Source organism: Callithrix jacchus, chromosome Y (assembly GCF_049354715.1).
Source record: "Callithrix jacchus isolate 240 chromosome Y, calJac240_pri, whole genome shotgun sequence".
Classification (NCBI taxonomy): domain Eukaryota; kingdom Metazoa; phylum Chordata; class Mammalia; order Primates; family Cebidae; genus Callithrix; species Callithrix jacchus.
The window spans coordinates 7,632,676-7,651,781 of NC_133525.1; the positions used below are offsets into that span (position 1 = coordinate 7,632,676).

At 38.8% G+C, this 19,106-nt stretch overlaps 1 protein-coding gene across 1 annotated transcript in view; it reads left to right on the forward strand.

Moving 5' to 3' along the window:
* Positions 1–19,106, forward strand: part of LOC100390990 (THO complex subunit 2-like) — a 129,955-nt gene that overhangs the window by 71,064 nt on the left and 39,785 nt on the right. The window contains exons 10-12 of the mRNA XM_054251608.2: positions 3,139–3,294; positions 4,198–4,370; positions 5,631–5,826. Coding sequence (XP_054107583.2) covers positions 3,139–3,294; positions 4,198–4,370; positions 5,631–5,826 — 525 coding nt within the window. The remainder of the gene's footprint in view (positions 1–3,138; positions 3,295–4,197; positions 4,371–5,630; positions 5,827–19,106) is intronic.

Consider the following 19,106-nt stretch of genomic DNA (forward strand, 5'->3'; position numbering starts at 1 on the left):
TGAGTATTATGCTTTTACTGCTGTGACAGATGACCTCTAGTTTAATAACAATTTAGCCATCAGCTTGAAAATCTAGGCTAATAGTATGTAAATTCCTCTTCTATTAGGTTTTGCATTAGGATATCAATTAATTATTTTTTGAGATGGAGTTTCCCTCTTGTTGCCCAGGCTGGAGTACAATGGCGTGATCTCTGCTCACTGCAACTTCTGCCTCCCGGATCCAAGTGATTCTCCTGCCTTAGCCTCCCAAGTAGCTGGAATTACAGGCGCCTGCCACCATGCCTGGCTATTTTCTTTTTTTATATTATTAGTAGAGATGCGGTTTTGCCACGTTGGTCAGGCTGGTCTTGAACTCCTGACCTCAGGTGATCTGCCTGCCTTGGCCTCCCAAAGTGCTAGGATTACTGGCATGAACCACCACATCTGGCTGATATCTATTAATTTAAAACAAATACGTCCAAAGGTGATATCATCTTCAGTGCCTTTGAAATCACTTTATTAACGTCATTGCCTATTTTTGTATACTGTGGCTACAGAGTTAAGTAAAACTTGGTCTCTACCTTGGAAACAGTCATAGTCTAGCAAAGGACAGAAACGTTTTTCATTATTTAATAGGTACTCCATTGGAGACATTCACAAAGCTCAGAATAGACAGTGACCATATCTGTGGGGGCGGGAATTTGGAAGACTTTCCCAAACTAGTGATGTTGAACTGGGATCTTGATAGACAAGTAGGGTCATCTAGGCTGAAAGGGCAGGAAACTTTGTAGGTAGAATGAACTGAGTAAAGGCAGGAGATTTTAAAAAATACTTACTTATTTATTTACTATTTTGGCGGGAGAGGGGAGACGGAGTCTCATTGTCGCCCAGGCTGGAGTGCAGTGGCACAATCTTGGCTTACTGCAACCTCCCCCTCCTGCATTCAACCTATTATTTGGCCTTAGTTTCCCGAGTAGCTGGGAGGTGCATGCCACCATGCCTGACTAATTTTTGTATTTTTAGTAGAGGTGGGGTTTCACCATATTTTTAGTAGAGACTGCGTTTCACCATGTTGGCCAGACTGGTCTTGAACTCCTGACCTCAGTTGATCCACCTGCCTTGGCCTCCTAAAGTGCTGGGATTACAGGTGTGAGCCGCCATGCCTGGTCAAGGTGGGAGATTTGAAAAGGCTTTTTTAATCCCTTTATGGGACTGTCAGGAAGCTCAGAGTAGTTGGAGCCTAGGGTGATATACAGGGGGAATGAGGGTGGAATAGATAAGAGCTAAACTGTTAAGGACTTAAGTGACATAGGAAGGAGTCTGGATTTTTCTCTTGGGAGTGGAGAACCATTTAGTATTTAAAGGAGAGATATGATATACAAACGGAATATGGAAAATTGGCCAGAAAAGGGAGAATTTGAAAACAGAGGTATGACTTTAGAGGGAGGTATAGACTGGCATATGTGGAAAGTACAAAATTGATGATAGATTTATTACTGATATGATTGCATTTAACGGTAAATGTAAGCAGACCAAGTGCTCCTGTTAATATGACAAGGATTGTCAAATGGGATTAAAAATTAGTTTGTTATTTGATAAATAGCTGAAACCTAAGGACAATAAAATGTTGATAGTAAAAGGATGAGAAAATATATCAGCAAACTTACTATTGTTGGACAGAATAGACTTTTTGGCAAAAGAAGATAAAGAGGGCCACTTCATAATAACAAGATTGTGTTCACTAGAAAGGCAAAACAGTTCTAACTGCACATGTACCTAATGACATGTTCTCAAAATATACAGAAATAAAAGTTGAGAGAACTATAAGAAGAAACAGTTTGCCCATTGGAGTTGTAATCGTCTGGGTAAAAGATAAGGACCTATGGCTGGGTGCGGTGGCTCACACCTGTAATCTCAGCACTTTGGGAGGCAGAGGCAGGCAGAACACCTGAGGTCAGGAGTTTGAGAGCAGCCTGGCCAACACGGTGAAACCCCCTCTACTAAAAATGCAAAATTAGCTGTGCGTGGTGGCACATGCCTGTAATCTCAGCTACTTGGGAGACTGAGGCAGGAGAATCACTTGAACCCAGGAGGCAGAGGTTGCAGTGAGCCAAGATAGCACCATTGCACCCCAGCCTAGGCAACAAGAGTAGGGGTGGGGATAAAAAAGGACCGGTGTCAGGTGTATAAGTACAGCAATAAAAATGTGTTTGATTGCCAGGGGAGAACATACAGAATGAGAAAAGGTTTTGCTTACTTTCTTGGCACCAGTCCATAGCGCCTTTCCTCTCCTCCTCTTCTTCTTCTTTTTTTTTTTTTTTTTAATTAATGGAATGAAATCTATAATGTTTACTGTTTCATTATTTTCATTTACTGTTCACATTAAATCTAGTTAATGAAATAGATTATGCATTTGTAGGGGGTAGGAACACTTACAGCTTATAGTGACTAGCAGAAACTACTAAGTAATGGTTTGTTGGCTGAATTTTTCTTTCTGTCAGGGTTATTTTATATATGTCTGCATTCATTATCTTCCACTCGTACAAGGTGACTGTACATGAGATACTTGAGCCTTTTTCATAATGGAGGGTTGACTATGCACATAGTAATTTTTATTTTGCAGTAAACTAGTAACTAGCTTGTGACTTGAGTTAAATAAGCTCCCAGAAAAAGTGAGATGTCCAGTTACTAATACTTTTTCTACTTGAAAATTTTCATTTAGAGGATTTAAATTTACCCCTTTGTGTTATTCAGCAGCTCACTTCTCCAAAATTGGATCTATATTGCAGTGCTCTATTTAATTTGGAGTTTAGCCTGTAATGGGGAAATTTGTAATGTTTTTAATGGAACTTCTGTATATTTTCTTGGGTAAACTAATAAACTTAATGGTAAACATCACTGTTGTGGTATTGTATTACTTTAGGGACTATCAGAAGATGTGAAACTTTGAGATGCGACTTGATTTTAAAAGAGGTTTAGAATTCAGGTACTCAATTCTGTCAAATAATAAGAAAATAACTGAAATTTACTTAGAAGACAAATAGTCATAAATAAGTTAGACTTCTTATTTATAGTTTCGTCAGTTGAAAATAGTTTGCTTGTTATATGAGCAAGTAGTAGGATTAGCTGTTTTATGAAAATTTAATGAACCATTTTTAGCTTATTCCAGCTGATAATTGCATCATGGATGAACACAAACAAGAAATTGTGGAAGCTAAGCAAATTGTTAGAAAACTTACGACGGTTGTGTTGTCTTCTGAACAAATGGATGATCGAGAGAAAGAAAAGGAGAAAGAAGAGGAGAAAGTAGAGAGGGTATGTAATTCATTCTAGTAAAATTAACCCTGTCTTTTGGATTTTGAGTTACGAAATTTAACTTCTAAATAGTCAATTATGAAGAATAAATAATTTCTTAGTTTTCATTTTGCTGAAACCTCATTTCTGAATAATTTGCTACAGTGATTTTATTTTTAATCGGAATGACACCTTTTTAAGAGAAGCTGTCATAGTTTTTTCTTGTATAAATTTCAAAATGTTTTCTAAGTAAAATCACAAGATGTATTGACTTTATCCTTTTTGTATTAGTGGCCCTCAGATCCTAAAGGGATTCTCAAACATGCTGAATTCTGGTTTCCTGTGGCATGCCATAACATTAAGTAGAACTTAATTCCAAGTCTATAAACTGTAATGCCTGTGTCTGCTAAGTGAGAAAGCAGATTCTGTTTTTTATTTTTTATTATTACTTTTGAGACACGATCTCACTCTGTAACTTGGGCTGGAGTGCGGTAGCATAATTACAGCTCATTGCAGCCTTCTACCTCCTGGGCTCAAGTGGTTCTCCCGCCTTAGCCTCCTGAGTAGCTGGAACTACAGGCATGTGCCACTATGCCTGGCTGATTTTTGTTATTTTTTGTAGAGATGGGGTTTCGCCGTGTTGCCCAGGCTTGTCTCAAACTTCTGGGTTCAAGTGATCTGCCCACCTTGGCCTCTCAAGTTGCTGAGACTATAGGTGTGAGCCAATGCATCTGGCCCTGATGTTTTCTCAATAGCTAAAAATTTTGATTGTACTTTCAGGAAAATACTGTTCAAATTCCCATGAATAGCAAATATTTTTTTTTGACATGTTGTGTTGCTTAGCTCAATTTTTTAAGTGAAAAAGTACTAAGAGTTCTAAATGTCTGTATCCTGTGTATCTTAGTTTTGACTATTCATTTTTAGCCACCTGGTAACCAAAAACTTGGCTTGTTGGAAGCCTTATTAAAGATCGGTGACTGGCAACATGCACAGGACATTATGGATCAGATGCCTCCATACTATGCAGCTTCACATAAGCTAATAGCACTTGCTATTTGCAAGCTCATTCACATAACTACTGAACCTCTCTACCGAAGGTATGTAACTATATACTTTACTAATCATTGAGGTAGAAATAGTTAGGACTACAACAGAATCTATATGTGTATTGATCTTATCTCCTCAAACCAAGCCTGTATTTTAGTACCTTTTATCAAAAGATAAGAACTGGTCACAGAATGTATCAGTCTAATACGTATAAATCAGTGACTTGTCTTCTAACGTCTAGACCAGGGGTTTTAGAATTTGTGCTGCTGTGTAGTCTAAAAACTATAGGTTAGACTTCTAGGTTAGGTTAGTTCCATTGAGAGTTGAAACTGCATTCTTCTGGTTTTGACTCTTCCTCCTCTCAGTGGGTGGGAGGGGCAAAGAATTTCTGAGTTTTTTTTCTTAGTATAATTTTTCTCTATCCTGGCTGAGTGGCTCTGAGTGAGGACGTTGCTTCTCTGATTCTCTTATCTTTCCTGGCATATAGGCTGCTGTTCCAGAAATTACTAGTGCATCCTCTCTTACCACCCCCAGTTATTGTGTCGTCTAGTCCTTTAGCTTTCTGCCTACTTACAGGGTACTTAGGAGCAGTATTGACAGCAGCTCTGGCTGCAGCCCCATAGATGAGAGCCTGCCTCAAAAGCCTCAGCCTTGTGACTTTTGTGTAGCTGCTGGTTGCTGCCTTCAGTGTCACCTCATGGGCTGTGGACCATGCAGGCTTCTTAGAGGGCGACCCCTGTGAGTCCACAGTGGGACACCTGCTGAGCAGGTGAGAACTCTGGGTATGCTGACCTAAAGTGACCCTCTTTTATTACACAACTGACTTTCCCTACCACCCACCCCACTCTGCATACTCTCGTTTGTGGAATCCAGATTCAGAAATGTCCGTTGACTTGAATCAGTGTTGTTACATCCATATTTTTCTGTTTCATCTCCCGATGTATCTTAGGTCCATTCCTTGTTTCCCATTCCCTTATCCAAGTTCCCAATACTGGCCAAGTTTAAAAACAAGAGTCAGATGGTGTATGTTAAACATTCCCTGAAATCTGCACTTCTCGGAGTAAGCAGTTAGTTTGGAACATTCTCCTCTGAGCTCTGATTTTTCTTTTTTTTTCCTTAGAGACTGTTGTTTTTATGTGTTCCTACCAGTTGAGAATTATCTGGTATAATAAAGTTAGGCACAATTGAAATGTAGAAAGCAAATATGATCAAGAAAAATTTCACTGATGAAGATAACTGTGTTAAATTGGTAGGCATTTTAGTATGTGTGTATGTATACTTATATATATTTATTTTACTTTTTATAATAGAGTTGGTGTTCCTAAAGGTGCTAAGGGCTCACCTGTTAATGCTTTGCAAAACAAGAGGGCACCAAAACAAGCTGACAGTTTTGAAGATTTGAGGAGAGACGTGTTTAATATGTTCTGTTACCTTGGTCCTCACCTTTCTCATGATCCCATTTTATTTGCAAAAGTGGTGCGCATAGGCAAGTCATTTATGAAGGAGGTAAGTAAGATTTTTCTTAAACAAATATAAATTTTGAATTGAAAATGTTCTGAAAATACTTGTGTTATGAGTATCTTTAGAAATAAAAATGAACCCCATTTAATAAAGGGTTATGCTGAGTGAGGTTTGTGGAAAAGTCCAGTGTGTCCTAACCATATACAGTCAAGGGTTGCTTAATGACAGGTGAGAAATGCATCATCAGGTGATTTCGTCATTGTGCAGACGTCATAGAGTGTACTTAAGCAAGCCTACATGATGTGACCTACTACATACCTAGGCCATATGGTATGGCCTATTACTCCTAGGCTACAAACTTGTACAGAATATTACTGTATTGAATGCTGTCAGCAGTTGTAATACACTGTTAAGTATTTGTGTATCTGAACATATCTATACACATAAAACCTTGCACTAAGATGTTAGAACAGCCGTGATATCTAGGCAATAGGAATTTTTTAACTATTATAATGTTATATGACCCTGGTTGTATATGTGGTCCATCATCAACCAAAACATTGTTAAATGGTACATAACTGTATATATTAATATAACCCAAATCTAGCTAGATTATTAGTCAAGTCCCTCACATAGGAAAATATACTTCAGACAAGTGGCTACTTTTTGAATTCCCTTATAATTAGTGGTTACTTAGCATTCTCTTCCTTTGCTTACCTTCTAGTCATTTTCTTGGCTGTAGTTTTCAGTCATTGCTGCTATGTGTAAGAAGTCTTTTCAGCCTCAGACTCTTGAGGACCCATTCTTTTATTTTTATTTTTTAGTAAGCTTTTTATTGAAATAAAAAATACATGTGGAAAAATACAGCCCAGTGACTTTCCCCAAACTAAGCATCCATGTGTCCACTACCCAAATCAAGAAATAGAATAGTACCAGCAACCTGGAGTCTTTCGTATACTCCATTCTAGTTACTGTCCTAACCATAACCATTTATACTTTTTTTTTTTAACAAAATCAGCTTTGAGGTATAATTTAAGTACAGTAAACTTCTACAATTTTAAGTGTACAATTTGATGAGTTTTGACAAATGTATGTTCACCACCACAATTAAGATGTAGAAGTTCCCTCCTTCCACTGGTGTTCCTGGCAACCTCTGATAGGTTTTCCATCACTATAGTTTTGCTCTTTCTACAACTTAATTAATAAATGGAATCATATGGTATATACTCTTTTCTGCCTAGTTTCTTCCACTTAGGCTTTTGAGATTTATCCAAGTTGTATGTGTCAGTAGTTCCTTTATTGCCGCATAATATTTTATTATATAGATGTACCAGAGTTTAGCCACCAGTTGATGGGCATTTGGGTTGTTTCTACTTGGAGGCTATTATAAAGCTGCTTTGAATATTCTTGCACAAGGCTTTTGGGAGACATGTGTTTTTGTGTCCCCAGAAGTGGGATTGATGGGTCATATGAGTAACTATATGTTTAACTTCATAAGAAATTGCCAAAGTGTTCCAAACTGTCTGTACCGTCTTGCATTCCTAGGAGCAATGTGTGAGACTTCTAATTGTTCCGCATTACCACCAATACTTGGTGTTTCTGCTCTTTTAAGTTTTAGTCATTCTAGTAGGTATGTAGTGGTATGTCATTGAGCTTTTAATTTTGTTACGGTGACTAGGGAAGTTGATCATTTTTTCATGTGCTTATTTGCCATTTTTAGTTATCTTTAGTGAAATGTCTGTTTATGTCTCTTGCCCGTTGTTAAGTTGGGTTATTTGTCTTTTTTATTGCTGAGTTCTAAGAGTTATTTATATATTCTGGATGCAAAGCCTTATCAAATAGGCGATTTTTGGAAATTTTTTCTGTAGTCTGATTTGCCTTTTCATTTTGTTAACTATCTTTTGACAGCAAAAAATTTTAACATTTGATTAATTCCAATTTAGTGGTATTTTTGTTTTATAGTTTGCTTTTCATGTTATAAGAAATCTTTGCCCAGCTCAAAGTTTTAAAGCTGAAAAGAATTGTACATAGTTTCTTTAAAACTGTAAAACATGGCAACCAAGAAACATCTAGACATTGTTATAAGCACAAATGCAGGGTGTCTTCGGTGTTTTGTGATTATATCTAATTTAATTTTAGACAATAGCAACTGTATAGACATAGTAACAGCGATTATATATTAATTTATTGAGATCTGAAATATTCTACGTGGCTTTTTATACTTAGCTGGTAGGTTTTTGCTTTGTTTTTGAGATAGGGTTGCACTCTCATGAAGGCCAGACTGTAAGTGGCACCACCATGGCTCACTGCAGCCTTGATCTCTTAGGCTGAAGTGATCTTCCCACTTCAGCAGCACAAGTAGCCTGGATCACAGGTGTATGCTGCCCTGCCTGGCTAATTTTTAAAATAGTTGTAGAGACAGAGTCTCCCTATGCTGCCTAGGTAGATTATTTTTAATGCTCACAAATTTACATTATGTAAAGGTACTCTAAAGAAGTCTGTTAAGTAGTTACTTATTGCTGTATTGTTTATTATATAACATGAAATGGAAATATATCATTTCTAAATGCTGGGAACATTCTAAGTCCTCTATTCTAGCTATTTTGAAATATACCAATACATTGTTGTTAACTGTAGTTACCCTACTCTGCTATTGAACACTGGAATTCATACCTTCTATCTAACTGCGTATTTGTGCCTGTTAACCAACCTCTGTTTATTCCCCCTCACCCCCAGCTTCTGTTATCTGTCATTCTGTCTTCTCCCTCCATGAAACCACTTTTTTTTTTTTTTTTTTTTTTTTAAGGCAGAGTTTCACTCTTGTTGCCGAGGCTGGAGTGCAACGGTGGTGTGATCTCGGCCCGCTGCAATCTCTGCCTCCTGGGATCAAGCAACTCTCCTCTCTCAGCCTCCCGAGTAGCTGGGATTACAGGTGCCTGCCACCACGCCCAGCTAATTTTTGTATTTTTAGTAAAGACAGTGTTTCACCATGTTGGCCAGGCTGGTCTTGAACTCCTGACTTCAGGTGATCTTCCTGTCTCGGCCTCCCAAAATGTTAGGATTACAGGCGTGAGCCACCACCCCCGGTCATGAGACCACTTTTTTTAGCTCTTGCACGAGTGAGAACATATGATACTTGTCTTTCTGTGCCTGGCTTGTTTCACTTAAAGACCTCCAGTTCCATCCACATTGCTACAAATGATAGGGTTTTATTCTTTTTTATGACGGAATAGTATTCCATCATGTATATATACACCGCCTTTGCTTTATTTACTCATGCATTGATGGGCACTTAACAGATTGATTCCATTATCTTTGCTATTATGAGTAGTGTTGCAGTAAACATGAGAGTGCAGGCACTGTTTTGATACACTGATTTCTTTTCCTTTGGATAAATACCCAGAATAGGATTGCTTGTAACAAATTATCACATGCGTCCCATAAATATGTACAAATATTCGTACCAACAAAAAATTTAAAGAAATTTAGAAAGGAAGTATGATAATGTTTCACTCTTGATTTTTATTGTCTGAAAAGGATGATTCATGTTAGCTAGTAGCCTGCTCAAGAAACAAAAGGCCTGTATTTTTTCTAGTGTGTCATATCAGATGCAAATGAAGTCACTTTGTTCGATGCTGGTGATATTAACTATCATTTGGTTAAGGTGATCTCTGCCAGGTTTTTCCACTATAGGGTTACTATTTTTTTTCTTTGTTATTAATGTATGTCTTGTGGGAAGTTAGAATACTTTGAGACTAAAAACAGCCTCTTTGTCCTCCTATTTTTCCCTACCTAATGCTGCTCTTTTTAGTTGAAAATCTTAATGTTCACATCTGTTGTTCTGAAATTCTTGGTTTGGTTACAGATATCAAACTTGTGAGCAGGAGACCAAACCTCCAACCCATGGAAGTCCTGTACATGATCACGTACAATATTGTTACCAAGATACACACTTGCTAGAGCTGTCACACTTCCCCTCTTGCCTTCTCCATTGCATTCATCCTGTATACCCATTCTTCCCTAGTTGTGCCAGCTTCCTGCATCAACTCCACTCTATTCTTGCAGAGATGGGGGGTAGAAGGGAAGAGAAAAATGTTAATTTTTCCCGTAGAGGTCAATGTAAGAAGAAATTTGCAAAAGGCCGGGCGCGGTGGCTCAAGCCTGTAATCCCAGCACTTTGGGAGGCTGAGGCGGCTGGATCACGAGGTCAAGAGATGGCGACCATCCTGGTCAACATGGTGAAACCCCGTCTCTACTAAAAATACAAAAAATTAGCTGGGCATGGTGGCGCGTGCCTGTAGTCCCAGCTACTCGGGAGGCTGAGGCAGGAGAATTGCCTGAACCCAGGAGGCGGAGGTTGCGGTGAGCCGAGATCGCACCATTGCACTCCAGCCTGGGTAACAAGAGCGAAACTCCGTTTCAAAAAAAAAAAAAAAAAAGAAGAAGAAGAAATTTGCTTTTTTCCATTACTAGGTTTGTGATGGAAAAGTGAACCATTCCAGTTATTTGAGTTAGAATTTTGATCTGTTTTTACCCATTACCCACGGAAGATTTTGCTGTGACAAATCTTTTGTATTGTGTTTAAAAGGCTTTTTTTTTTTTTTTTTTTGATCTATCTTGGCATTCAAGCAATCTTACAAAGCAATCAATTTGTGAGATTCCTTCTAAAGGGTGAATATGACCTTAGTTCCAAATAATGTATTTACAATTATACTTCTTTAACAAATCTCATTTATAAGCTTGGGGTTGCTTTTATATACAAATTATGCTTATTTTTAAAAAGAGGCTTATATACTTACACCGGATATCACTTAACAGAATAATCTTCCAGCCCTAAAGTTATTGGTAATTTATTTATCTGATTATATGGATATATGTTTCTTAAATTTGAGGTATGTAGTGTAGGGCTAACACCTCGTACAGTGATTCTCAAGCTTCGGCATGCATCGTAATCACACAGAGGACTTGTTAAAATAGATTGGTTGGGCCCCATCCTTGGAGTTTCTGATTCAGTAGGTCTTGAGATGGGACCTTAGAATTTGCATTTCTAACAAGTTCTTTAGTGATGTCGATGTTGCTGCCCAAAGACCAAACTTTGAGGATTCTTGTTCTAGGTTTAAGAGGTGGAAGAGTGTGGTGGCTCTAGAATTGTCTCATATAAAAGGACACATTTTGCTATAATATTTTCTTTAATTGTAGAGCACTAACATGCTCACCTGACATATGTTTTTGATAGCACCTATACATTTTTTCAGACTTTACTTTTTCTGAGATGGAGTCTTGCTGTGTCAACCGGCTGGAGTGCAGTGGCATGATATCGGCTCAGTGCAACCTCTGCCTCCCAGATTCAAGCAATTCTCCTGCCTCAGCCTCCTGAGTAGCTGGGACTATAGGCACATGCCACCCAACCCAGCCAATTCTTGTATTTGTAGTAGAAATGGGGTTTTACCACGTTGGCCGGGCTGGTCTCGATCTCCTGACCTCATGATTCCCTTGCCTCGGCCTCCCTAAATGCTGGGATTACAGGCGTCAGCCACCACACCTGGCTAGATTTATTTTTTAGAGCAGTTTTCGGTTCACAGCAAAATCCAGAGGAAGGTACAGAGATTCGCCATTATACCCACTGTCTCCTTATGTGCATAGCCTCCGTGGTAATCAACATCTCCCAGCAGAGTGGTGCATTTGTTACAAGGGATGAATCTACACTGACACATCACCCAAAATCAGTAGTTTGTATCAGGATTGGCTTTGTGTTGTACATACTAGGGATCTCGACAAATGTGTAGAATATTTTCACTGCCCTCAAAAGTCCTCCTGCCCATTTATCCTTCTCTTCCCACAACCCCTGGCAACCACTGAGCTTTTTATAGTCTACATGGTTTTGCCTTTTCCAGAAAGGCATATAGTTGGAATCATACCGTATGTAGACTTTTCAGATTGTTTTCTTTCACTTAGTAAAATTATACACATTTGGGTTTCCTGTTTGACGTTTCATGGCTCGATAGCTCATTTCTTATTAGCACTGAATAATATTTCATTGCCTGGATATACCACAGTTTATCCATTTTACCTACTGAAGGACATGTTGGTTGCTTCCAAGTTTTGGCAATCAAGAATAAAGCTGCTCTATGCATCTGTGTACAAGTCTTTGTGTGGACTTACGTTTTGTTTTTTTTTTAATCTACTCTGACGATCTATGTGTTTTAATTGATATATTTAGGCTATCAATGTTCAAACTGATTATTGATATATTTGGATTAATATTAACTTATACCATTTTTCTTACTCTTTTCTGGTTTTTGCCCCTGTCTTGTGTTCCTGCTTTTGTCTTCCATTCTTTACCTGCCCTTTCTGGCCTTTTTTGGTTATGTCTTTAAATGGTTACCCCAGTATGCAATGTACATTCTCATTGATCCAAGTCCACTTTCAAACACACTATATTGCTTCATGGGTAGAGGGAGTACCTTAACAGTAACTGCATAATCCTAATTCTTTCCTCCTGACTCTTTTATCACTGAAGTCATTCATTTGCTTACACAAGTCACACTCACAGATACATTGTTGCTATTGTTATTTTGAACAAACATTTAAAAATTATATTTAAGAATAAGAAAAATAAACGTTCTTATTTTACCTTTACTTAATCGTATTTCAGGGTTTCTTTTTTTGTTTGTTTGGATATATCCAAGTTTCTGACGTATATCATTTTCTTTCTCTCTAAAGAACTTACCTAGTATTTCTTGCAAGGCAGGTCTACTGGCAACAGATTCCCTCAGTTTTTGTTCTATTTAAAGTCTGATTTCACAGGGTCCGGAATTCTTGGTTATTTATTTTATCTCAGTGCTTTAAATATTTCACTCCACTCTTGCTTGCATAGTTGCTGAGAAGAAATGTGTTGTAATTCTTATCCTTACTTCTTTATAGGCAAGATGTTCTTCCCCACCCAGCTTATTTTAGGATTTTTTCTTTATCTTTGATTTTCTGTGGTTGTGACATGATATGTCTAGGCGTAGTTTTTTGTTGTTGTTGTTGTTGTTGTTGTTGTTGCTGTTTTTTTTTTTTTTTTTTTTTTTGCTTTTTTGGCTTGTTTGTTTGTTTATTTATTACATCTGTCTTACTTGGTATTCTCTGAGTTTCCTGCATCTGTGTTTTGGTGCCTGATACCGGTTTGCAGAAATTCTGTCATCGGTGCTTCAAATATTTCTTCTCTTCTTTCCTTTTTCCGTTATTTCCATTATGCTTATGTTACACTTTTGTAGTTGTCCTGTGGTTCTTGGATATTCTGTTCTGCCTCTTTTTCGCCCTTTTTCTCTTCGCTTTTCAGTTTTGCAGGCTTCTGTGGAGGTATCCTCAAGCTCAGAAATTTTCTCACAGCTGCGTTGTCTCCTAATAAGCCCATCCCAGGTGTTCTACATTCTGTTACTGTGTTTTTGATCCGTAGCATTTCTTTTTCTTTCCTGAAATTTCCTTCTCTCTGCTTATGTTTCCCATTGCCTTTTTTTGAGGTGGAGTTTATCTCTTGTCACCCAGGCTGGAGTGTAATGGTATGATCTTGGCTCAGTACAACCTCTGCCCGCCCCCCTACCCCCAGCTCAAGTGGTTCTCCTGCCTCAGCTTCCCTAGTAGCTGGCACTACAGGCATGCACCACCATGCCCAGGTAATTTTTGTATTTTTAGTTGAGACGAGGTTTCACCTTGTTTGTCAAGCTGGGTTTGAACTCCTGACCTCAGCTGTTCTGCCTGCCTAAGCCTCCCAAAGTGCTGGGATTACAGGTGTGAGCCACCACGTCGGGCACCCCTGCCTTTTGTTTTTTCCAGACAGAATTTTGCTCTGTCACCTAGGCTGGAGTGCAGTGGCATGACTTCGGCACACTGCAACCTCCACCTCCTGGGTTCAAGCAATTCTCATGCCTCAGCCTCCCGAGTAGCTGGGATTACAGGCACGTGCCACCATGCCTGGCTGAGTTTTTAAATTTTTAGTAGAGACGGGTTTTTGCCATGTTGACTAGGTTGATCTAGAACTCCTGGCCTTGAGTGATTGACCTGCCTCGGAACTCCCAAAGTGCTGAGATTACAGGTGTCAAACACTGTACCCAGCCAGTAGCAGAATCTTGTTTCTCTTTTTTCCCTTCATGAAATAAATAGCATAGGTTCCTCTTTTACTGCTTGCTTGCTGGTGGTGAATTCTGGGCATTAAACATATTTTATTTATTGTGTTAGGAGTTGGGGGAGAGGGATTCTGTGTTTATATTTTACTCTGCCATTAGAATTTATTTGTTTAGAAAGACTATCTATGTGGCTACCTCATATGTTGGCCCTTGGTAAAAGCCAAAGTGCTCTAAATTGATTTACAAATAAAGCTTAGTAAAACCTGAAATTAGGCAGGCAGAATGTACCCTAGACTGGGTATTAGACGATACTAGCAAATAGGTGAGATAGTGATCTTGTGGTAATATGGAAGAACGTCCTTGTTCTTTGGAGACATCCGGAATTATTTTGAGAAAAGTATGCCTGCAAATTTTTTTGGTCTGCCAAAAAAAGGGCAAAATGTTAATTGTTGAATTTAGAAGGTAGGTATATATAGGTGTTTAGTATACTGTACTTTCAGTTTTTATGTAAATTTGAAATTTTTCATAATAAAAATTTGGATTTCTCGGAGGAGAATGTACCTTAGACCAGTATTTCCAAAATTGGAGTTTATGAACCAACTGCTTTAGAACTTTGTGGCTGATGTTTATTACTTTTTTTTTTTTTTCTTGGCAGCTATTACAGGAGGGAGAGTCTGTGATTCTGCTTCATTCTACTTAGTTGCTTTCAAAATTGAAAATCTATTCTGTTGTGTAGCTTAAAGTCCAAGATTATTCATAGAGCCGTTTTAAGAAATAAATGCGAAAGTTTTAGTGTGTGCGTGGCACCTAGTGAGTAGTAAATAAATGCTGGTAAGAATGAGAAGGAGGGGAAAGTTGACAATAGTGTTTTAATTCATGCAGATTCAGCTTCAGTCTCTTAAAAAATCTTGTGTTTCTTCTCTCTCTGAGATATAGTCCTGAATAGTGTTTGAAATGTTCAAGGGGTAGAGATGCTAAAAATAGGTTATTAGTAATAAAAAATTATCTGGTTACATCTATAACTTTCCCATTTATTCCTTGATTCTCCAAAAACCCTCCTCCTAATAAGCATATATATTTTTTGTGTGTCCTGTACTGTTATGCAGCCTGATAGCTACACTGTCTTTCTAGGGCAATTTTGGGACTTGTTTTGAGCCATTCAGTTAATGGCCTATGTAGGCATAATTGTGTCTAGTTTTATTCAAGCTTAAAAATTCAGTTGCTGTGTTCCATTGGTCTATTTCTCTGTTTTGGTAACAGTACCATGCTGTTTTGATTACTGTAGCCTTTTTATTTCTTTGAAGTCAGATTGTCTTTATTTGCAGACCAACACAGTTGTATATTTAGAAGACCCCATTGTCTCAGCCCAAAAAGAAAAAGAAAGAAAGAAAGAAAAAAAAAAGAAAAAGAAAGAAAGCGAGAAAGAAAGAGAAAATGAAGGAGAGGAAGGAAGAGGGAGAGAGAACGGGAGTGTTGCTTTATTGCCCTGGTTAGAATGCAGTGTAAAAATGGGTATGGAAAACCTCTTTTATGCCAATAATTGTGCTTAGTAATGGAGACAGGAAAAAACGAGGGAAGAAAATAAAAAATAAGTAGCCAACCAATATTTCATTTAAACCTGAGAGTAGGTGTGATTTGGTACTGATAAGAGCGTATATTTTGTGTATTTAAAGTGGAGAGTTATATAAATGTTTATTAACTTGTTCCGGATTTAAGTTCAAGTCCTGGATATCCTTGTTAATTTTCTGTCTCATTGATCTATCTAACATTGATGTTGAAGTGTCCCACTATTATTGTGTGGGAGTCTAAGTCTCTTTATAAGTCTTATCTATCTGGGTGTTCCTGTATTGGGTACGTATATATTTAGGATCGTTACAGTGCTTTTTTTCCAGTTCTGTGAAGAGGGTCATAGGTAGCTTGATGGGGATAGCATTGATTCTATAAATTACTTTGGGCAGTGTGGCCATTTTCACAGTATTGATTCTTCCTAACCATGAGCATGGAATGTTTTTTTTATCTGTTTGGGTCCTCTCTTATTTCCTCGATAAGTGATTCATAGTTCTCCGGGCCTGGGAGGCCACACCACACATCTCCAACCATCTGATCTTTGACAAACCTGACAAAAGCAAGTGATGGAGAAAGGATTCCCTGTTTAATAAATGGTGTTGGGATAACTGGCTAGCCATGTGCAGAAAACAGAAACTTGACCCCTTCCTGACACCTTACACTAAAATTAACTCCAGATGAATTGAAGACTTAAACATAAGACCTAACACCGTAAAAGCCCTAGAAGAAAACCTAGGCAAAACCATTCGGGACATAGGCATAGGCAAGGACTTCATGACTAAAACACCAAAAGCATTGGCGACAAAAGCCATGAATAGACAAATGAGACCTAATTAAACTCCACAGCTTCTGCATGGCAAAAGAAACAGTCATTAGAGTGAACCGGCCACCAACAGAATGGGAAAAAAGTTTTGCAATGTACCCATCTGACAAAGGGCTAATATCCAGAATCTACAAAGAACTCAAACAGATTTACAAGAAAAAAAACAAATAAACCTGTTCAAAAGTGGCAAAGGATATGAACAGACCTTTTCTTAAGAAGACATATATGAGGTCAACAAACATGAAAACATGCTCATCATCACTGGTCATTAGAGAAATGCAAATCAAAACCACATTGAGATACCATCTCACGCCAGTTAGAACGGCGATCATTAAAAAATCTGGAGAGAACAGATGCTAGAAACAGGAACACTTTTACACTGTTGGTGGGAGTGTAAATTAGTTCAACCATTGTGGAAGACAGTGTGGCGATTCCTCAAGGACCTAGAAGTAGAAATTCCATGCGACCCAGCAATCCCATTACTGGGTATATATCCAAAGGATTATAAATGGTTCTATTGTAAAGACACCATGTACACATATGTTCATTGTGGCACTGTTTACAAGAGCAAAGACCTGGAACCAACCCAAGTGCACATTGATGATAGACTGGACAAGGAAAATGTGGCACATATGCACCATGGACTGCAGTGCAGCTACAAAAAACAATGAGTTCATGCCCTTTGTAGGGACATGGATGAATCTGGAAACCATCATTCTCAGCAAACTGACACAAGAACAGACAAACACCGCATGTGCTTACTCATAGGTGGATGTTGAACAGTGAGAACACATAGACACGGGGAGGGGAGAATCCCACACTGCGGTCTGTTGAGGAGAACTAGGGGAGGGATAGCCGGGGGTAGGGGGGTTGGGGAGGGATAAGATGGGGGGAAATGCCAGATATAGGTGACGGGGGATGGAGGCAGAAAACCACATTGCCATGTATGTACCTATGTAACAACCTTGCATGATCTGCACATGTACCCCAGGACCTAAAGTACAATAAAAAATTCAGTTGCTCACAGGTAAGTGATTTTTTTTTTAATTAAATTCTGGGATACATGTGTAGAATGTGCAAGCTTGTTACGTAGATATACATGTGCTATGGTGGTTTGCTCTACCCATCAACCCGTCATCTACATTAGGTACTTCTCCTAATGCTCTCCTTCCCTGAGGCCCCCACACCCGACGGGCCTCACTGTGTGACATCCCCCTCCCTGTGTCCATATGTTCTCATTGTTCACCTTTCATTTACCAGTGAAAACCTGTGGTGTTTTGTTTTCTGTTGTTAGTTTTGTGAGAATGATGGTTTCCAGCGTTTTCCGTGTCCCTGCAAAGGAAATGAGCTCATCCTTTTTATGGCTGTATAGTCTTCCATGGTGTACATGTGGCACATTTTCTTGATCCAGTCTGTCATTGATGGGCATTTGGGTTGGTTCCAACTCTTTGCTGTTGTGAATAGTGCTGCAGTAAACATACGTGTGCATTTAGAATGATTTATAATCCTTTGGGTATATACCTAGAAATGTGATTGCTGGGTCAAATCACATTTGGTATTTCTGTTTTTGCATTTGTCTAATGACCAGTGATCATGAGCTTGTTTTTCATGTTTGTTGGCCACGTAAATGTCTTCTTTTGGGCTGGGCGTGGTGGTTCATGCCTGTAATCCCAGCACTTTGGGAGGCCGAGGTGGGCAGATCGCAAGATGAGGAGTTCGAGACCAGCCTGTCCAATATGGTGAAACCCCATCTCTTAAAAAAAAAAAAATTTTTTTAAATGTTGTATTTTGAGAAGTGTCTGTTCATATCCTTTGCCTACTTTTTGAAGGGGTTGTTTCTCTTTCATGTAAATTTGTTTAAGTTCCTTGTAGACTCTGGATATGAGCCCTTTATCAGATGGAGAGATTGCAAAAGTTTTCTCCCATTTTGTAGGTTCACTCTCATGATAGTTTCTTTTGCTATGCAGAAGCTCTTTTTTTTTTTTTTTTTTTTTTTCTTTCTAGAAATGGAGTTTCACTCTTGTTGCCCAGGCTGGAGTGCAATGACATGAGCTCGGCTCACCACAACCTCCGCCTTCTGGGTTCAAGTGATTTTCCTTCCTCAGCCTCCCCAGTAGCTGGGATTACAGGCATGTGCTACCACATCTGGCTCATTTTGTATTTTTAGTAGAGATGGGTTTCTCCCTGTTGGTCAGGCTGGTCTCAAACTCCTGACCTCAGGTGATCCACCTGCCTCGGCCTCCCAAAGAGCTGGTATTACAAGTGTCAGCCACCACACCTGTCCCATCTCCTTAGTTAATTAGATCCGATTTGTCAATTTTGGCTTTTGTTGCCGTTGCTTTTGGTGGTTTAGTCAAGAAGTCTTTGCCCATGCCTATGTCCTGAATGGTATTGCCTAGGTTTTCTCCTAGGGTTTTTATGGTTTTAGGTCTTGTATTCAAGTCTTTAATCCACCTTAAGTTAATTTTTGTATAAGATATAAGGAAGGGGCCTAGTTTCCGTTTTCTGCATTTGACTAGCCAGTTTTCCCAACACCATTTATTAAATAGGGAATCATTTCCCCATTGCTTGTTTTTGTCTGGTTTGTCAAAGGTCAGATGGTTGTAGATACGTGGCATTATTTCTGAGGCCTGTGTGCTGTACCATTGGTCTTTATATCTGTTTTGGTACCAGTACCATGCGGTTTTTGTTACTGTCGCCTTGTAGTATAGTTTGAAGTCAGGTAGTGTGATGCCTCTAGCTTTGTTCCTTTTGCTTAGGATTGTCTTGGGTATGTGGGCACGATTTTGGTTCCACATGAAATTTAAAGTAGTTTTTCTAATTCTGTG